Source organism: Malania oleifera, chromosome 4 (genome assembly GCF_029873635.1).
Source record: "Malania oleifera isolate guangnan ecotype guangnan chromosome 4, ASM2987363v1, whole genome shotgun sequence".
In the NCBI taxonomy this organism is placed as follows: domain Eukaryota; kingdom Viridiplantae; phylum Streptophyta; class Magnoliopsida; order Santalales; family Ximeniaceae; genus Malania; species Malania oleifera.
The window spans coordinates 80040598-80055631 of NC_080420.1; the positions used below are offsets into that span (position 1 = coordinate 80040598).

The window sequence follows — 15034 nt, forward strand, 5'->3', positions numbered from 1 at the left end:
ACAATGCTAATCCCCACTAATTTTGACAAATGAAAGCATATATATAGAAAAGGGGCAAATTATGACCGTTGGGGACTCAAGGGTAATTTTAAAATTTTTTAAAATTATTTTAAAGAAAATTAACCCCATTTAACCTCAAATTACATCGGTTAAAAATTTGCTAACCCGAGAGTTTTGGGTGGCTGAACCACGGTTCGGTCACCTGAACAAACTCAACGGAAAAAATGTGATTTTCAAAGTTTGGGTGCCCGAGTTAAGGTTCAGTTGGCTAAACCAAGCGATTTTTCAATCGTTCGAGGTTCGATTGCCTGTACATAATTTCGGTAGCTTGAACAACAACTTTCGGTCACCCGAGGGTATTTTACACGTGAATGTTAGAGCGCCCGAACAATTGGGGAAAAGTTAGAAATGATTTCGGTTGACCGAGGAAGATACACTCATTCTAGTTCGGTCGCCCGAAGTCAGGTCAACGATGCTGACTTTCCACGGTTTGGTCGACCGAGGCAAATAAGCTTTGCTAAGTTCGGTCACTCGAAACTTCATGATTTTTGGGCTAAGGTCCTAATTTCATGTGCTATTAAAGTGTAGGGACCTAGGGTCTTTCTAAGGTCTTTGAGTTAGTCTAAAAAACCTAACGTCGGTCGACCGAAGTCTTATCTAAAGTCATTTGAGCTTATGGTTCCTATATGCATGATATGCATAAATTATTACAGACCTTGGCTTAAATATATATTACAGACTCGAAAGAATATAAATATAAATTACAATTGATAAACATGTCAGGGTCTTCATTTTTGTTTAAGTTGCCGCATGCCATCAATATGATCGAGTTTAGTATGATCCTGCACATAAACTTGAAAATCATCAAATACCAAGAATATTTGTCATTATCAAAACCGGGTATGACTTATAAGGTCAACATACTACAAATTAACACAAATTTGGACTTACAATTACGAATTGTAAAAAAACAAGATCAAAGTTTAAATGGTGGAAACCTATCTCATCTCCCCTTTATATAATACCTTCACCAATGTTCGGGTTCTCTCTTGTCTCACAATGGTTGCCTCTTCAATCCATGCAATGGTCACTTGTAGCTTGTCCGACCGTCAGTCCTCCTTTTGTCAGCTTCAGTTCTCCCTTGGCTACTCTGCTCTGCAAATCGTGTGAAAAATGGTGGAGGAAAACGTTGAAAAACCAGAGCAAAAGACACTAGATGATCCAACGTTATTTGCTGCCACGCGTCAAACGACACCTGGCTCTCCTAGGCAAAAGACGCTGGTTGGTCTAGTATCTTTTACTTAAAAAACACTGGACCATCTAGCAAGTTATAGGAAGCATCAAAGTGGAAATTAAAGTTTCCCATACCTTTATTAAATATTTTCATATAGAAAAACTAAAAAAAGAAAAAAACCCGATATCTTTTATTTGAAGCATCAATTTTGGAGATAAAGTTTCACCTAAATTATTTCAAATAATTTTGATTAAAATAAATTTAAATTCTGAAAAACTGTGTTTTTTGGTTTGGTTAAATTGACCAAAACGCTACGTTTTGTCCTTTTGATTCCGTCACTTGGAGACGCAACCCCGAAAAAAAGAGAGTAAAATCGAGACGAGAGTCGAGAGTCGCCGGAGCCCTCGCATCCCGCAAGGCTGCGACTGCCCTCTTGCACCCTTCACCTCAGATCCTCCCAGGCTTCTCTTGCTCCGCCGTACCAGCGACGACCAGAAGAGTCCCCGGAGCAGCGACAAGCCAGATGGAGTGAGTCGCAGGAGGGAAATTTTTGCTTCTTCAGTTGTTCGGCTCGACTTCTTCCTTATCTGCTACCGTGGTTTGTCCTCTCCTTTCCTCCCCTCGCCTTCCCTCTCTCTCACGCTCTCTCCGACCAGTCATCGTCCACTCTCTGCGTCTGTGTGTGTGTGTGTGTGTGTCTTAATTTCCTGATGAGTCAATGAGCCATCACCCATCAGCCATGTTTATGAATTTATATATTCTGTTTTTTAATTTTGATTATTCTAACATTCTCCAATATGAATGTAGCTGATGAATGTATAATCGTAGATTGAGTGTTACCTCTATATTTATCATTTATATGAATTAATTGACGTATCCTTGCTGCGTCATATCCTTATTTTTTCAAAACTGCAATATTGCAGTGTTAATATCTTGTCACATCAATGGCTCATATTGATAATGGTGCTTCCTAGATATGTAGTTCCATATATCTCAAAACCAATGGGCAGAAATCTGGATTTATACAGTGATCCAAATATAAGCAGAATCGCAAATCTATCAATATGTTCAATTTAGGATGAATTTCGGCCAGTACTTTAAAATATCACTGGTAACTATCATGATACTGTTATAAAATAACTATCACTAATATCTGAAACAAATACTTTTTTTCCTTAAAAAGACATTGCTCGTGGTATGAGTAGTTTTATAAAATTTAATTAAACACATATACACTTGCCCACATACTACCGAGCATAATCCACATATTATAATTTTTCTTTGATAATAGAAGAAATCGTATTATGAAAAGAGGAGATTAAAACCTTAAAAGAGTACAAGAAAATATCGTGAACTATCCTGTTGAGTTTATCAAACCAAAAAAACTCATATCTTGTTGACTTGAAGAGTGAGAATTGTGGCAGTAAAATGATATTGACGTAGGGTTGTTTATATTTATGCTTAAAAATGATAATGGAAAATATCTGAGTTTATTCAATTTTTTGATGAGATAAAATTCATTCATAAAAAAGAAAAAATAGTACAAATGTTGGACGATATGACATCCTCCATATGCAGCTAAAAGAAATTTTACAAAAGTGCCGCTCAGTCCTGTTGGAGGCCAGACAATGAAATCCCCCCAAAAATTCCCAGGAGTGTGCCCAAAGAGAAACAAAAAATGGAAGAGTATTTATTTTTACTCACCTTCTTGCTCAAACTTTTTCTGATCTCCAGTTTGCACAATGTTTATGGATTTAGTACATTTCATTTTTTTATTTTTTATTTTATTTTTACATGTATTACAATGTTTTTGCTGATCTGTAGTCATATTGATGGCAGACCATCATTGCCATTTGGGCCACCTATTTACCATGCTTACTTTAGACATAGTTTAGGACACTAAAATTCCTGTAGTAAACTTTGTTTATTTTGTGTTTCTTTATTATTTGGGTTTATTTTGTAGTTATGCGTGCAGTTAACTGTGGGGTATATATGCATTTGGCGGTTGTATGTCAATTATCACTTGGAAATCAGAATTTCCCCTATGTTCCTGTTCTCTCTCCAAAACATGGAGCTTCTTTTGCTCTTCTTTTCTTCATATTTCTCTTTTCTTCATATTTCTTCTTCTTGCTTCTCTATTCCTCTTGTTTTTCTATTTCTTCTATCTATCTCGTCCTTTTTTTTCTCATTGCTGTTTGGCATCAATTTGGTATCAGAGCCAAATTTGAACCGCATCCACAGTGGTTGCTGCAATTTTCATCACTAGATTAGGCTGAAAATTACAATTGTGCCCCTTGTTGTCGAACTTGATTTCACTGGAGATATTTTGTGACACCTCCCCCACCATTGTCAACGAAACCCCTAGAAAGGCCTTTCTTGAAATTTCGTTGCCATCTGACGACACTCATGGTGTGATACAGTGGCCAAAATATTTTTGGCTGCTACCCCTTTGAAATCCACCTATAGCTGGATTTTTCTTGACACACTATCACGACCAACGAGCTTGCACCATCTGATATTCCACTGAAGACCATTGCTAGAGGTCCTTTCCAGCAGCTCATGCACTAGCAATGCGTGTGGGACTCACATTGTCCCTCTGCTACTTCCAGAATTGAATAAAAAAAATTGCCCCAACCATGATATTTTGACTTTCTTTGGAATATTTTGAAGCTATTAATGAGAAATTTGACTGGTCCTTTTTGAGTCCACATTCTGGAGAACCAAATGGCACTGGCTGGCATAAATGAGATTTCATTGTTGTATTTTGTGGTTGCCTGTGAGAATTTATTGGATTCTTGGAGGTATTCATGCCTATTGCAAGAAATTGAAGATTATTTATGGGATATTCAACATTTCTACAGGAGATTGGAAGAAGTCTGGGAAATTGTAGGATAATCTGAGACTGAATGCAAGATTGCGTTAGGGTACTTAGGAGGTTAAGAAAATCTTCCATTAAATTTTATTAATGTTTAGATGATTAGGAAAATTTAGTGAAATTGCATAGGTCCAAGTTTCTTATTTCCATTAAAAATTCATAGAAAAATTGCTGCCTTCTTGTTTTGTATGAGTACTTTTGAGTACAGATTTGCTTGCATTCTTGTTCATGTCATTAGCCAATTGGCTGCTGACAATTTGGACTCTGCTAAATCATGCACATGTTTTTTTTGATAAGAATAACTCAATTCATTAAAAACAAACAATAATACAAACACTAGAGGACAAGTTACCCTCCACTATTTGGCTAAAAGCAGTAATAAAAGTGCTGTCCTCCAAACCGTTGGAGGTTAGATAACAAAATCCTCCACATTTCTCTTGGTCCATTGAGTCCAAAGAATATCATAAACAACATATTTCCATGACGCCACCCCTTTTTTGCTTTTTCTAAAACCCCAATAGTACACCGGCAAGAATTCCGCCTTATTTGGTGAAACTACCCACATCTCACCAAAAATAGATAAAATAGTAGGCCATTGCTATCGTGCCACTAGACAATATATAAAGAGATGCACAAGGCTTTATTAGACTCGAAGCACGTCACACAGCTATTTGGATTGATGATCTGATAGCCTTAAAGAACCTCCTTACATGCAACAAGTCATTTGTATTAATCTTGTTAAGAATCGAAGTCCAAATGGAAGCCCTAACCTCAAAACTTAAAATGGACCTTAGCCTTCCAAACAACATTATTCCAAGGAAAAGAAGAGGCGGTTGAAGGCTTCAACAAGTGAAGGAAAAATTATTTGGATGAGAAAGAACCTGAGGAATCTCCTAACCAAACCCTAGAATCAATTTGCGAATGAGGAGCAAGGGATTCCAAAACACTCATTGAAATGATGTGCTTATTAGTTTCTCTTTCTCAAGAGTCCTTAGAAAGTGGAAATCCAAGTAAGAGTACCCAGTGATAAAAAGAAGAAATTGAAGCATTGTAAAAGGAAGATAATATGAAAAGATGGGGCACCAAGACCTCCAATGCAACTTCCCCCACCCAAAGATCTTCCCAAAACCAAATCAAATTATCATATTGCCCATTTTGAAGTGATTGAGAGGAAAGAACAACTAGGTAACTTGCGAGATGAATTTCCAGGGACCTGCATGAGAAGCACTACAACTTCCTCTTGTATCCCGACCATTCTTATGAACATTGTGCTTCTAATGGCTTTTGCAACTTTGCCAAATGAACTCTGTCTCTAAGGGGAATTTCCATAACTATTTCCCAACCAAGAAAATGTTCTTAGATATCACATTACCAAGTCCCAAACAGCAAATGCCCTTCAAACTTAGATCTCTTAATCACATCCCAAATAAGAAGGTGACCCTGTTATTATCTCTGGTATCAAACCAAAAGAAATCTCTCATTGGACTTTCCCAAAATACTAGTTACTCTCATAGGAACAGAGATAAAAAAAATGAAAAGGAATATTACAAAGGGAAGCACAAATGGGAATAATATGACCCCCTATGGACAAATGGGCTGTCTTCCTGCTCTCCCATTTCCTACTCACTCTTCCACCCATTGGATCTCAAAAGGCAACTAGTGCATGATTACCCTCTAAAGGAAGACCTAAGTAAGACAAAGATCAAGTCAAGGCCTCACAACCAACTGGAGCCTTGAATCCATTGAAAACACCATGATTCTTATTAATCCCAGACACCCCACTCTTTTTCCATGTTGATCTTTAATCTCAAAATCTTTTCGAAAATTCTAAAAAACCTAAGTATATTTTGGAATAATATGGTATCATTTGCGAACTAAAGGTGAGATGCCTCTATGCTTTTGCTTCCCACCTTAAGACCTCTTATCCCACCCAAATCTTGAGCTAGAGTATCATTCTACTTAACCTGTTGACCACCTGGATGAGCAAGAGAGAAGGGGGTCCCTTGCCTCAACCCATTGCAAGCTCTAACCCAATCCTAGGCTGTCCATACACAATAATGGCCATATTAGTTAAATTGGTCGAGGACAAACATCCTATGTATTTCCTCCAAATTATCCCAAGCCATTCTTACCCATGACCTCATCCAAACAACCCCAACCCACCATATCATAAGCTTCTCCAAATCAAGTTTTAGAATCACACCCTGCCCCCTTTCCTTTCACATCATATACCACTTCATTGGCTTTCAAACTGTATCTAAAATCTGTCTATCCTTAGAAAAAGCAGACTCAACCATAGTTATGGTATTCTCCAAAGCCTCTCATTAGTCTTTTTGACAAAACCTTTGTTAAAATCTTATAGAGACTCGTGATCAAGCTAATGAGCCTAAAATCTCTTACCCTTCTGGACGTATTACCCATGGTAGACTGGTAATTTGAAGTTTGTAGGATTTAGCTTTGGTGAAAGTTTAAATGACGAAGAAGCACTGATTTTCTGTTGAGCCTCTGTGAGATAATTTCCAAGGCTCCCAGCCAGAGAATTTGAAGGAGACTTAGGAGCATGAGGATTATCCAAAGAATTTAGGACTGAAGAAAAGGAAATTGACTGATATTGGCTAAGTCCTTGGATCTGAGCTTTTCTTGCCATATTGCCTCTTTTGTCATGGATAATGTGATGCTCATTTGGTAACGAAATCTGAGTTCTGCCTTGCTTCCTCGTCATCAATTTCAACTGCCTCCCCCAAATCAGATTTCTCCTCATCTGAATATGACCCTCCACCGTGATTGGCTACTTTCCCTTTCATTGGCTGCTGATTGATCAATAAATCCTCCCCCCTAAGTCATATGAGGATAACAAATCGGCCTTCTCTTCATTTGAGTCGGTGGATAATTTTTTGAATCCATTTGACAGTAGTATCTCCTTACCTTTGTTATGAAAAGTGGATCCCTGAGCTGCCATTTGCAGTTTTAACTGATCATGTTTCTATCACTTTGACCTAGCTTTAGTATGCGTGCATTGTAGTAATTTTAGGATTCATATTACTTGTAGTATTGTTTAATCTTCCTCAGCATAATTTTTTCAACTGCATTTAATGCACTTTTTCATGGCCGCGAGAACAATGAACCCACTCCCATTGAGCTTGTGTAGATCAACCCTAAACTTTGTTTATCTGGCATTCTCCAGTCTTTATAGATCAAAAGCTTGAGCCACTCAATGAACAATTTGCACAAGTCATATGGTTAGGGTAAGTAGCTTATCGTGCAAGACCTAGATTGTTTAGTCAAGGCAATCTAGCGGGTCTCCGTATTGTAGGGTTATAGTAGGGTATTCTTTCCACTTCTGGATTTCCTATTACTTCCATAACAGAATGGTTCGAATTGTCCTCTCTTTTGAGGAGGTCTTTCATTATATAGGCAAGACTGCCAGTTATACAAGGAAACGTAAATTTGTACATACTAATTACACAGAGTGATCTTAGGAAGCTATATATGGTAAGCCAGCTAATTTACATAGAGTGATTTTAGGAAGCTATACATGGTAAGCTAAATCTCCTTTCCTATTTATGAAAATATATACAGCTTAGATTAATAGCTATTAACAAGGCATAATTTATGGCCTTCTATTGACATCACCCTCAAATTGATGTGGGTCATCCATAAGCATCATTTTTTTTGTAAGAAAATTATGCCGTTGCCGTGTGAGAGCCTTGGTGAAAATATTTGCCACTTATAGATTGCTGTTGGACTGCATAAGAAATATTAGGTCTAGTAATTGTAAGATAGACCAAGCTTCCAAGCAGCGTACGATAGGCTACAGGGTCTGATAACAAGTCATCCTCTTCTTTGCGTAGCTTGAGATTAAGTTCCATGGGAGTATCAAGAGAGGTAGAGTCCAAGAAAATGACTTCACCAATCTTAGTTTTGCAAATAAACAAAGATGCATTATACTTGCTTTTGAGAAAGGCAAACTTGAGTAGGGCAGAAGTAAATTTTTCATACCATGCATGAGGGGCTTGTTTGAGAAAACTAGGACTAAGATTTCTTAGAGAATGGCTCTGATACCATAACAAAATGGTTCGAATTGTCCTCTCTTTTGAGAAGGTCTTTCATTATATAGGCAAGACTGCCAGTTATACAAGAAAACTTAAATATGTACATATTAATTACACAGAGCGATCTTAGGAAGTTATATATGGTAAGCCAGCTAATTTACATAGAGTGATTTTAGGAAGTTATATATGGTAAGCCAGCTAATTTACATAGAGTGATTATAGGAAGCTATACATGGTAAGTTAAATCTCCTCTCCTATTTATGAAAATATATACAACCTAGATTAATAGCTATTAACAAGGCATAATTTATGGCCTTCAATTGACACCCCCCCTCAAATTGATGTGGGTTATTCATAAGCATCAATTTGTTCGTAAGAAAATTATGCTGTTGCCGTGTGAGAGCCTTGGTGAAAATATTTGCCACTTGAAGATTGCTGTTGGACTGCACAAGAAATATCAGGTCTAGTAATTGTAAGCTAGACCAAGCTGCCAACCAGTGTACGATAGGCTACAGGGTCTGATAACAAGTCACCCTCTTCTTTGCGCAACTTGAGATTAAGTTCCATGGCAGTATCAAGGGGGGTAGAGTCCTGGAGACCAGCAGCAACCACCAAATCCTGGGCATACTTGTGTCTTGATGATTTTGTTGTCAACATACACTAAGAGAATGACAACAACAATATTAATTTTGCGAAGAAACAAAGATGCATCATACTTGCTTTTGAGAAAAGCAAACTTGAGTGGGGTAGAAGTAAATTTCTCATACCATGCACAAGGGGCCTGTTTGAGAAAACTAGGATTGAGAAAACTAGGACTGAGATTTCTTAGAGAATGACTTTGATACCATAACATAATGGTTCAAATTGTTCTCTCTTTTGTGAAGGTCTTTCATTATATAAGTAAGACTGCCAATTATACAAGGAAACTTTAATCTATACAAACTAATTACATAGAGTGATCTTAGGAAGCTATATATGGTAAGCTAGCTAATTTACATGGAGTGATTTTAGGAAACTATACATGGTAAGCTAAATCTCCTCTCCTATTTATGAAAATATATACAACCTAGATTTTATAGCTATTATCAAGGCATAATTTATGGCCTTCTATTGACAAACTAGGCGAGTCAACCCTTTAGACCACCCAGTAGAGAAGTTCAGCCCGTCTAGCTTTAAGCCATCTAGAGTTTTGGTTCAAATGGCATAGGGTGAGTTTTGATGAGATTGATCATATGAAGTGCTATTATACTCCTTGGTATTTCCCATACCCACCGAAGCATGACTAGGAGGATTTAGGACATACTGCTTAAAAGGTCCAGGATGATATTCATACTGTGATGGAAAATTAGATCCTAGTACTTTCTTTGGTCTGACAAAAGAGATGGGGGACTGTTTTGAGTGGTATTGCACTAAGGGCGAGGAGAAAGGGGATTTTGCCAAATTGAAGTTGGTTGGGCTAGAAAAAAAATATAGGCAATGTGTGCATATGAACATTTGATGCTTAAGAGAGCTCCCTATCACTTAATGTGAGGTAAGGAGATAGAGATTAAAAAGGTACGTTCCATTCTTGCATAGGAATCAACTATAAGGCAACTCTTGAACCATAAATGCACCTCATTTGTAAATAGTATCTAGTTTTGTGGAGTGTGTTGAGGAGCTTATGCTTCACAATGGTATTGTTGAGGATGCATGTCATATAGTCATTAGGTTTGTTAGTGGTCTTAAAAGAGGAGATTAGTAGAGAAGTTGTGAAGTTGAGTTGTATTCTATTGAGATTGCTGAGAATTCCTACCAAAATGCTTTTGACAAGGAGTACTTAAAAGTTACTTCTTGCAGGACATTCATTCACATGATTAGGCCAAGGCAAGCTAGGAATTTATCTTTAATACGATCTTGACTTGTTTCACAGTTTAGGATCATCTCCTAGTCTTCTTCTAAGGAAAGTACCACTAGGATTATTGTTCTTCTTTGGTCCACTGTCATTGTTGTCCTCCCAGACGTTATATAGCTACTTGATGTCCGTTGTGAGCCTTTACTTTAAAGTGTGAGTTAGTTGACCTTCAGGATAGCGAGGATGATATTGTAGATGCCATTGAATACTCTAGCGATGATGGTGAGAGAGTTGGTAACTTAAGCTTGACAACACCCATGTTGGTGTTCTGAGCGTTCAGTCTAGTTTTGTCGCTGTCCTCCTAGCTACTTAATGTCCCTTGTGAGCGTTTACTTTAGAGTGAGTTAGTTATCTTGTAGGAAGAGTGAGGATAAGATTTGTAGATGCCCTTTAGTACCATGGTGATGAGGGTGAGACAGTTGATAACTTTGAGCTTGACGACACCCATGTTGGCGTTGTGAGGTGTGTTTTGTTCAAGATTGGATAATGATATGTTTGAAAGAGGATCTCTATTTTGCACTCTTTTATTAAATGTGGTGATAAGTCTTGTAAGTTCTTCATCCATGGGGTTAGTAGTTTGAATGTTGTGTCATAGGTTGCTTTGATTAGGTTAATCCTAAAGTTGAGCTGCACATCATTTTCACCAAACATAGAGAGCTGCTTAATGCTTATCCCATTAGGAGACTATTGGGGTAAGGTCTATTACAATGTGTTACCTATGGATGTGACCCGTATTCATTTAGGGTGTCCTTAGTTGTATGATTTGAATGCAACTAACCATGGTAGAGATAACTCTGATGTATTTAGGTGCAGCAAAATTACATAATTCTTAACCCTGCTAAGTCCGCACTCAATGACTATGAGCAAGAGGTCAGCCCCAGCTGCAGTGGTTTGAAAAGTGAGTTTAAAGAATGAGTACTTGTGGCTGCCGTTGTCAAGGAGATTCCTTTGAGGTCAGTGATTCTACTTGTGTTGTCTCATGCTATAGGGGATGTTGTCTCAGTAGCTCCTTCATGAGTTTCCGTCTATGAGAGTTATTTAACATGCCACATATTTGGTTCCCGTTCTAATTAATCAATATTTAACACAACAGATTCTAAGGCAGAAGTAATCAAATAGGTGGGTAAAAGAACTTTTAAAGGGGTTTTGTGATGCATAGTCTTACTCGTTGTGTTGTGCCAATCCTTTTGATCCATGGGAAAAGATGGATCTTGGAGGATGTGCCATAAATAAGATTACCATCAAGTATGGATTTCCATACTTGGGTTGAGGACATGCGTGGTTCTAGTTGGTACTCAATAATTATCTTTGCAGTGGATACCACTAGATTAGAAGTAGGTGAGGAAATGAGTGGAAAACTAAAGTCAAGACCCAAGATGGTTTATTTGACTTTGTTGCTCCTAACTCCTTTATGAGGGTTATAACTCATGTCTTGTACCCATTTGTTGGGGAATTCCTAGTGCTTTGTTTGATAAGATACTTCTCAGTGGTCAAACTATGGTGGAGCACTTGGTTAATCTTCTTCAAGTGTTGTCATTGTGGGGAAAAGTTAAATTGTATGCTGACCTAAGTGCAGCTTTGTGTAGTTTTGTGGTTTTTGTGCAAGGTATAACACAATCCTATAATAAGATTAGAACCATCAGGGAATGGCTTGAGCCTAGAACTATTCTTAAGAAAGGGAAGTTTCATTAGATCCCTTTACCTGCTAGAGAACATCTTATTGCATTTTTTTTTTTTTTTTTAAAGTGAAAAAGTGTTCACAAAAAAGTTGTGCTAAGCATGCCAGATGGGTAGGATTCCTTCATGAGTACACCTTTGTTCTCAAACATTGTTCTTTTATTGCGAATAAGGTAGTTGATGACCTCAGTCACTTCATTGTAATTTTACATGTCATGAGTGCCAAGATTATTGGATTTGATTGCTTGAAGGATAAGTGATTTTGGGTTCATTTTCTAAGAGGGGAGTGAGGGTAATCGTAGGGGGTTGGTTGCATGAGAGTTGTATGTTTAGAGGCAATAGGTTATGGATCCCTCGCACGATGGTGGGTTAATTGGTCATTTGGGTAGAGAAATTGCCTTAGTTGAGGATAAGTTATGTTTGCCTTCTTTGAGACGGATGTGACTATGATAGTCTCCCCAAGGATCTTACTTGTTAGCCAGCTAAAACAAAACACTTGTTTTTATACCCCACTTCCTTTGCCAAGGGTACTTGGTTGTGGATCCCTCACACTTCTTTTAGGGATTTTTTTTGATCCTGGAATTGCATGATGGTGGGTTAATTGATCATTTGGGTAGAGATATTGCCTTAGTTGAGGATAAATTCCATTGGCCTTCTTTGAGGACAGATTTGACTACGAAAGTCTCCAAGGGTCATACTTGTTAGCTGGCTAAATCTAGGAAACAAAGCACTAGTTGTTATTACCCCTATTCCTTTGTCACACATCCCTTGGTGAGACTTGAGTATGAATTTTGTTCTTGGCCCCCTTAAAACAGGCGAAGGACACGATTCCATTTTTATATAGTTGACTGGTTCTCCAAATTGACACATTTTGTCTTGGTTTCCTGTGTGGTAAAACCTTCAATGGATCACATGTAGCTACAATGTTCTTTGAGGAGGTTGTCAAACTGAATGGTTTGCTTAGTTCATAGTGTTTGATAGGGTTGTCAAGTTTTGAAAGGCACCTTAGAATTTTTGGTTTTCTAAAAAAAGTAATTTAAAACCTTGTAGAAGTTTATCTTTTTGCCAGTCAATTTGATTACGTGAGTTGAAATCCTTGTGTATATACTGGGATAAAGTGACAGTTTGTCATGCTCAAGTCTGTGTAGTCCTCTGTACATGGGGATGGGGAACAAATGAAGCAGCTAAAAGCTAACCAACTGACAGTGTGAAGACAGGAAGAGTGGTATTGTTGGAGCTTGTGAGGAACCTGGGAGCTGTCTGGGTGAGCCATCAAACTACAGAAGAAAAAATTTTAGCACTTTTGTAATGAAAGATTATATTTACTTTCTTCCATTTTAGTGTTGTTTTTTCTCAAAATTTTTTATGATCCTCCTTCCCTTGGGCTAGGAGTGAATTTTGTAAATCATTTTAAGACTTTAAACATGTCATTAGTAGAGTTTTAAGAGCACATATATTCCATACTAGAAATTACTTTTGTTGCTGCTGTGTTACTATTTTATGCTGTGTTTTCTTCTGTCTTTATGTTCTTTTCTCATGAATTTTGGTGCTGTTTTGCTATGGTTTTTATTTCTTTTGGCCGTTTTTGCCTGTTCTGATTTGCTGTCTTCTGGCCTCTTTTTTTTGCCCCCCTGCTTTACTGTTTTTTTTTTTGCAGCTTTGTTGTCTGTTTGTCTCTTTGGATGCTTTTATGAATAAACATAAAAATATGTAAATTTATTTTACTTAGAAAATAACATTCTGTTAACTGACATTGTTAAATATGATTTGTTATTTTTTTTAATATTTTTAGGTGGGTCCACGCACAACAAATATCAAAACCCTAAATCCATCAACAAATGCCAGTCTTTAAAATCCCATTTAACGGCTATGCCGTCAAGTTCAGCCCATTCTATGAATCCCGCCTTGCCGTTGCTACTGCCCAGAACTTTGGCATCCTTGGCAATGGCCGTGTCCATGTCCTCAATCTCACCCCTTCCATCTCTGAGCTAGCTGTCTTTGACACTGCTGATGGTGTCTATGATGTTGCCTGGTCTGAGTCCCATGATTCTCTCCTTGTTGCTGCTGCTGCCGATGGCTCGGTCAAGCTCTTTGACCTCTCCCTCCCTCCCACCGCCAACCCCATACGCTCCTTCCAAGAGCACTCCCGTGAGGTTCACTCTGTCGACTACAACCCTGTTCGCCGTGATTCCTTTCTCAGCTCCTCCTGGGATGACACTGTCAAGCTCTGGACCCTTGACCGTCCTGCCAGTGTTCGTACCTTCAAAGAGCATGCTTACTGTGTCTACTCATCAGTGTGGAACCCCCGCCATGGTGATGTCTTTGCCTCTGCCTCCGGTGACTGTACTGTGCGTGTCTGGGATGTGCGAGAGCCTGGGTCTACAATGATTCTCCCAGCACATGAGTTTGAGATTCTCTCTTGTGATTGGAATAAGTATGATGAATGTGTTCTAGCCACCGCTTCAGTTGATAAGTCGATAAAGGTGTGGGATGTGAGGAGCTTTAGGGTTCCTGTGACGGTGCTTCATGGGCATGGGTATGCTGTCAGGAAGGTGAAGTTCTCTCCACACCGGCAGAATTTGATTATTTCAAGCTCATATGATATGACTGTTTGTTTGTGGGATTACATGGTGGAGGATGCTCTTGTGGGGAAGTATGATCACCACACAGAGTTTGCTGTTGGGGTAGACATGAGCGTGCTTGTCGAGGGGCTTATTGCAAGCACTGGATGGGATGAGCTTGTTTGTGTTTGGCAGCATGGAACGGACCCAAGAGCACCTTAAAAGGCATTTAAAACTGATGGTAAAGTGGCGTGGCAAGTTGTGCAACAGCGCAAGTGATCAATGTGATACTTGTTGGGCTTTATTACTGGGTAAGTTGTCATTGTTGTTCATTTGTAATTCAACTTTTATTTTGTTGATGATGTCGATTAACGGTTTACCAAATAATCCCTTGTATACTACTGTAATAAAATGGCATTCTACTGAAAGTTGAAAATCCCCTGCTGTTGGACAATTTGATTAAAGAAATGCACGGATGTCATCCTGTAGTCTTCATATCATGTTGTGTAATTTACAGCATACCCTCTTTTGTTATTTGAGGATTTCTTAACTTCTTTTGTACTTTATTCCCTCTTAATGAAATAATCACAATATTTAAAAAGCACATAGAGTATTATGGGTCTTAGTACAAAATATTTATGGAGAATAAATTAACAAAGAAAGTTTGTTATGTGCTATGGTAAAGAGTTGTGCATTGACTTACTGCAAACATATGCAGAATTATAGTGCTTTTGATTCTTTGTT

The 15034-nt window shown here is 38.1% G+C and overlaps 1 protein-coding gene across 1 annotated transcript; it reads left to right on the top strand.

The window, feature by feature from the left end:
• Positions 1-1547: 1547 nt before the first annotated feature.
• Positions 1548-14785, top strand: LOC131152957 (peroxisome biogenesis protein 7). Its single transcript, XM_058104927.1, has 2 exons — positions 1548-1832; positions 13522-14785. The coding sequence occupies exon 2, from the start codon at positions 13568-13570 to the stop codon at positions 14510-14512; it is 945 nt and encodes a 314-aa protein (XP_057960910.1). The 5' UTR covers positions 1548-1832; positions 13522-13567; the 3' UTR covers positions 14513-14785.
• Positions 14786-15034: the final 249 nt, after the last annotated feature.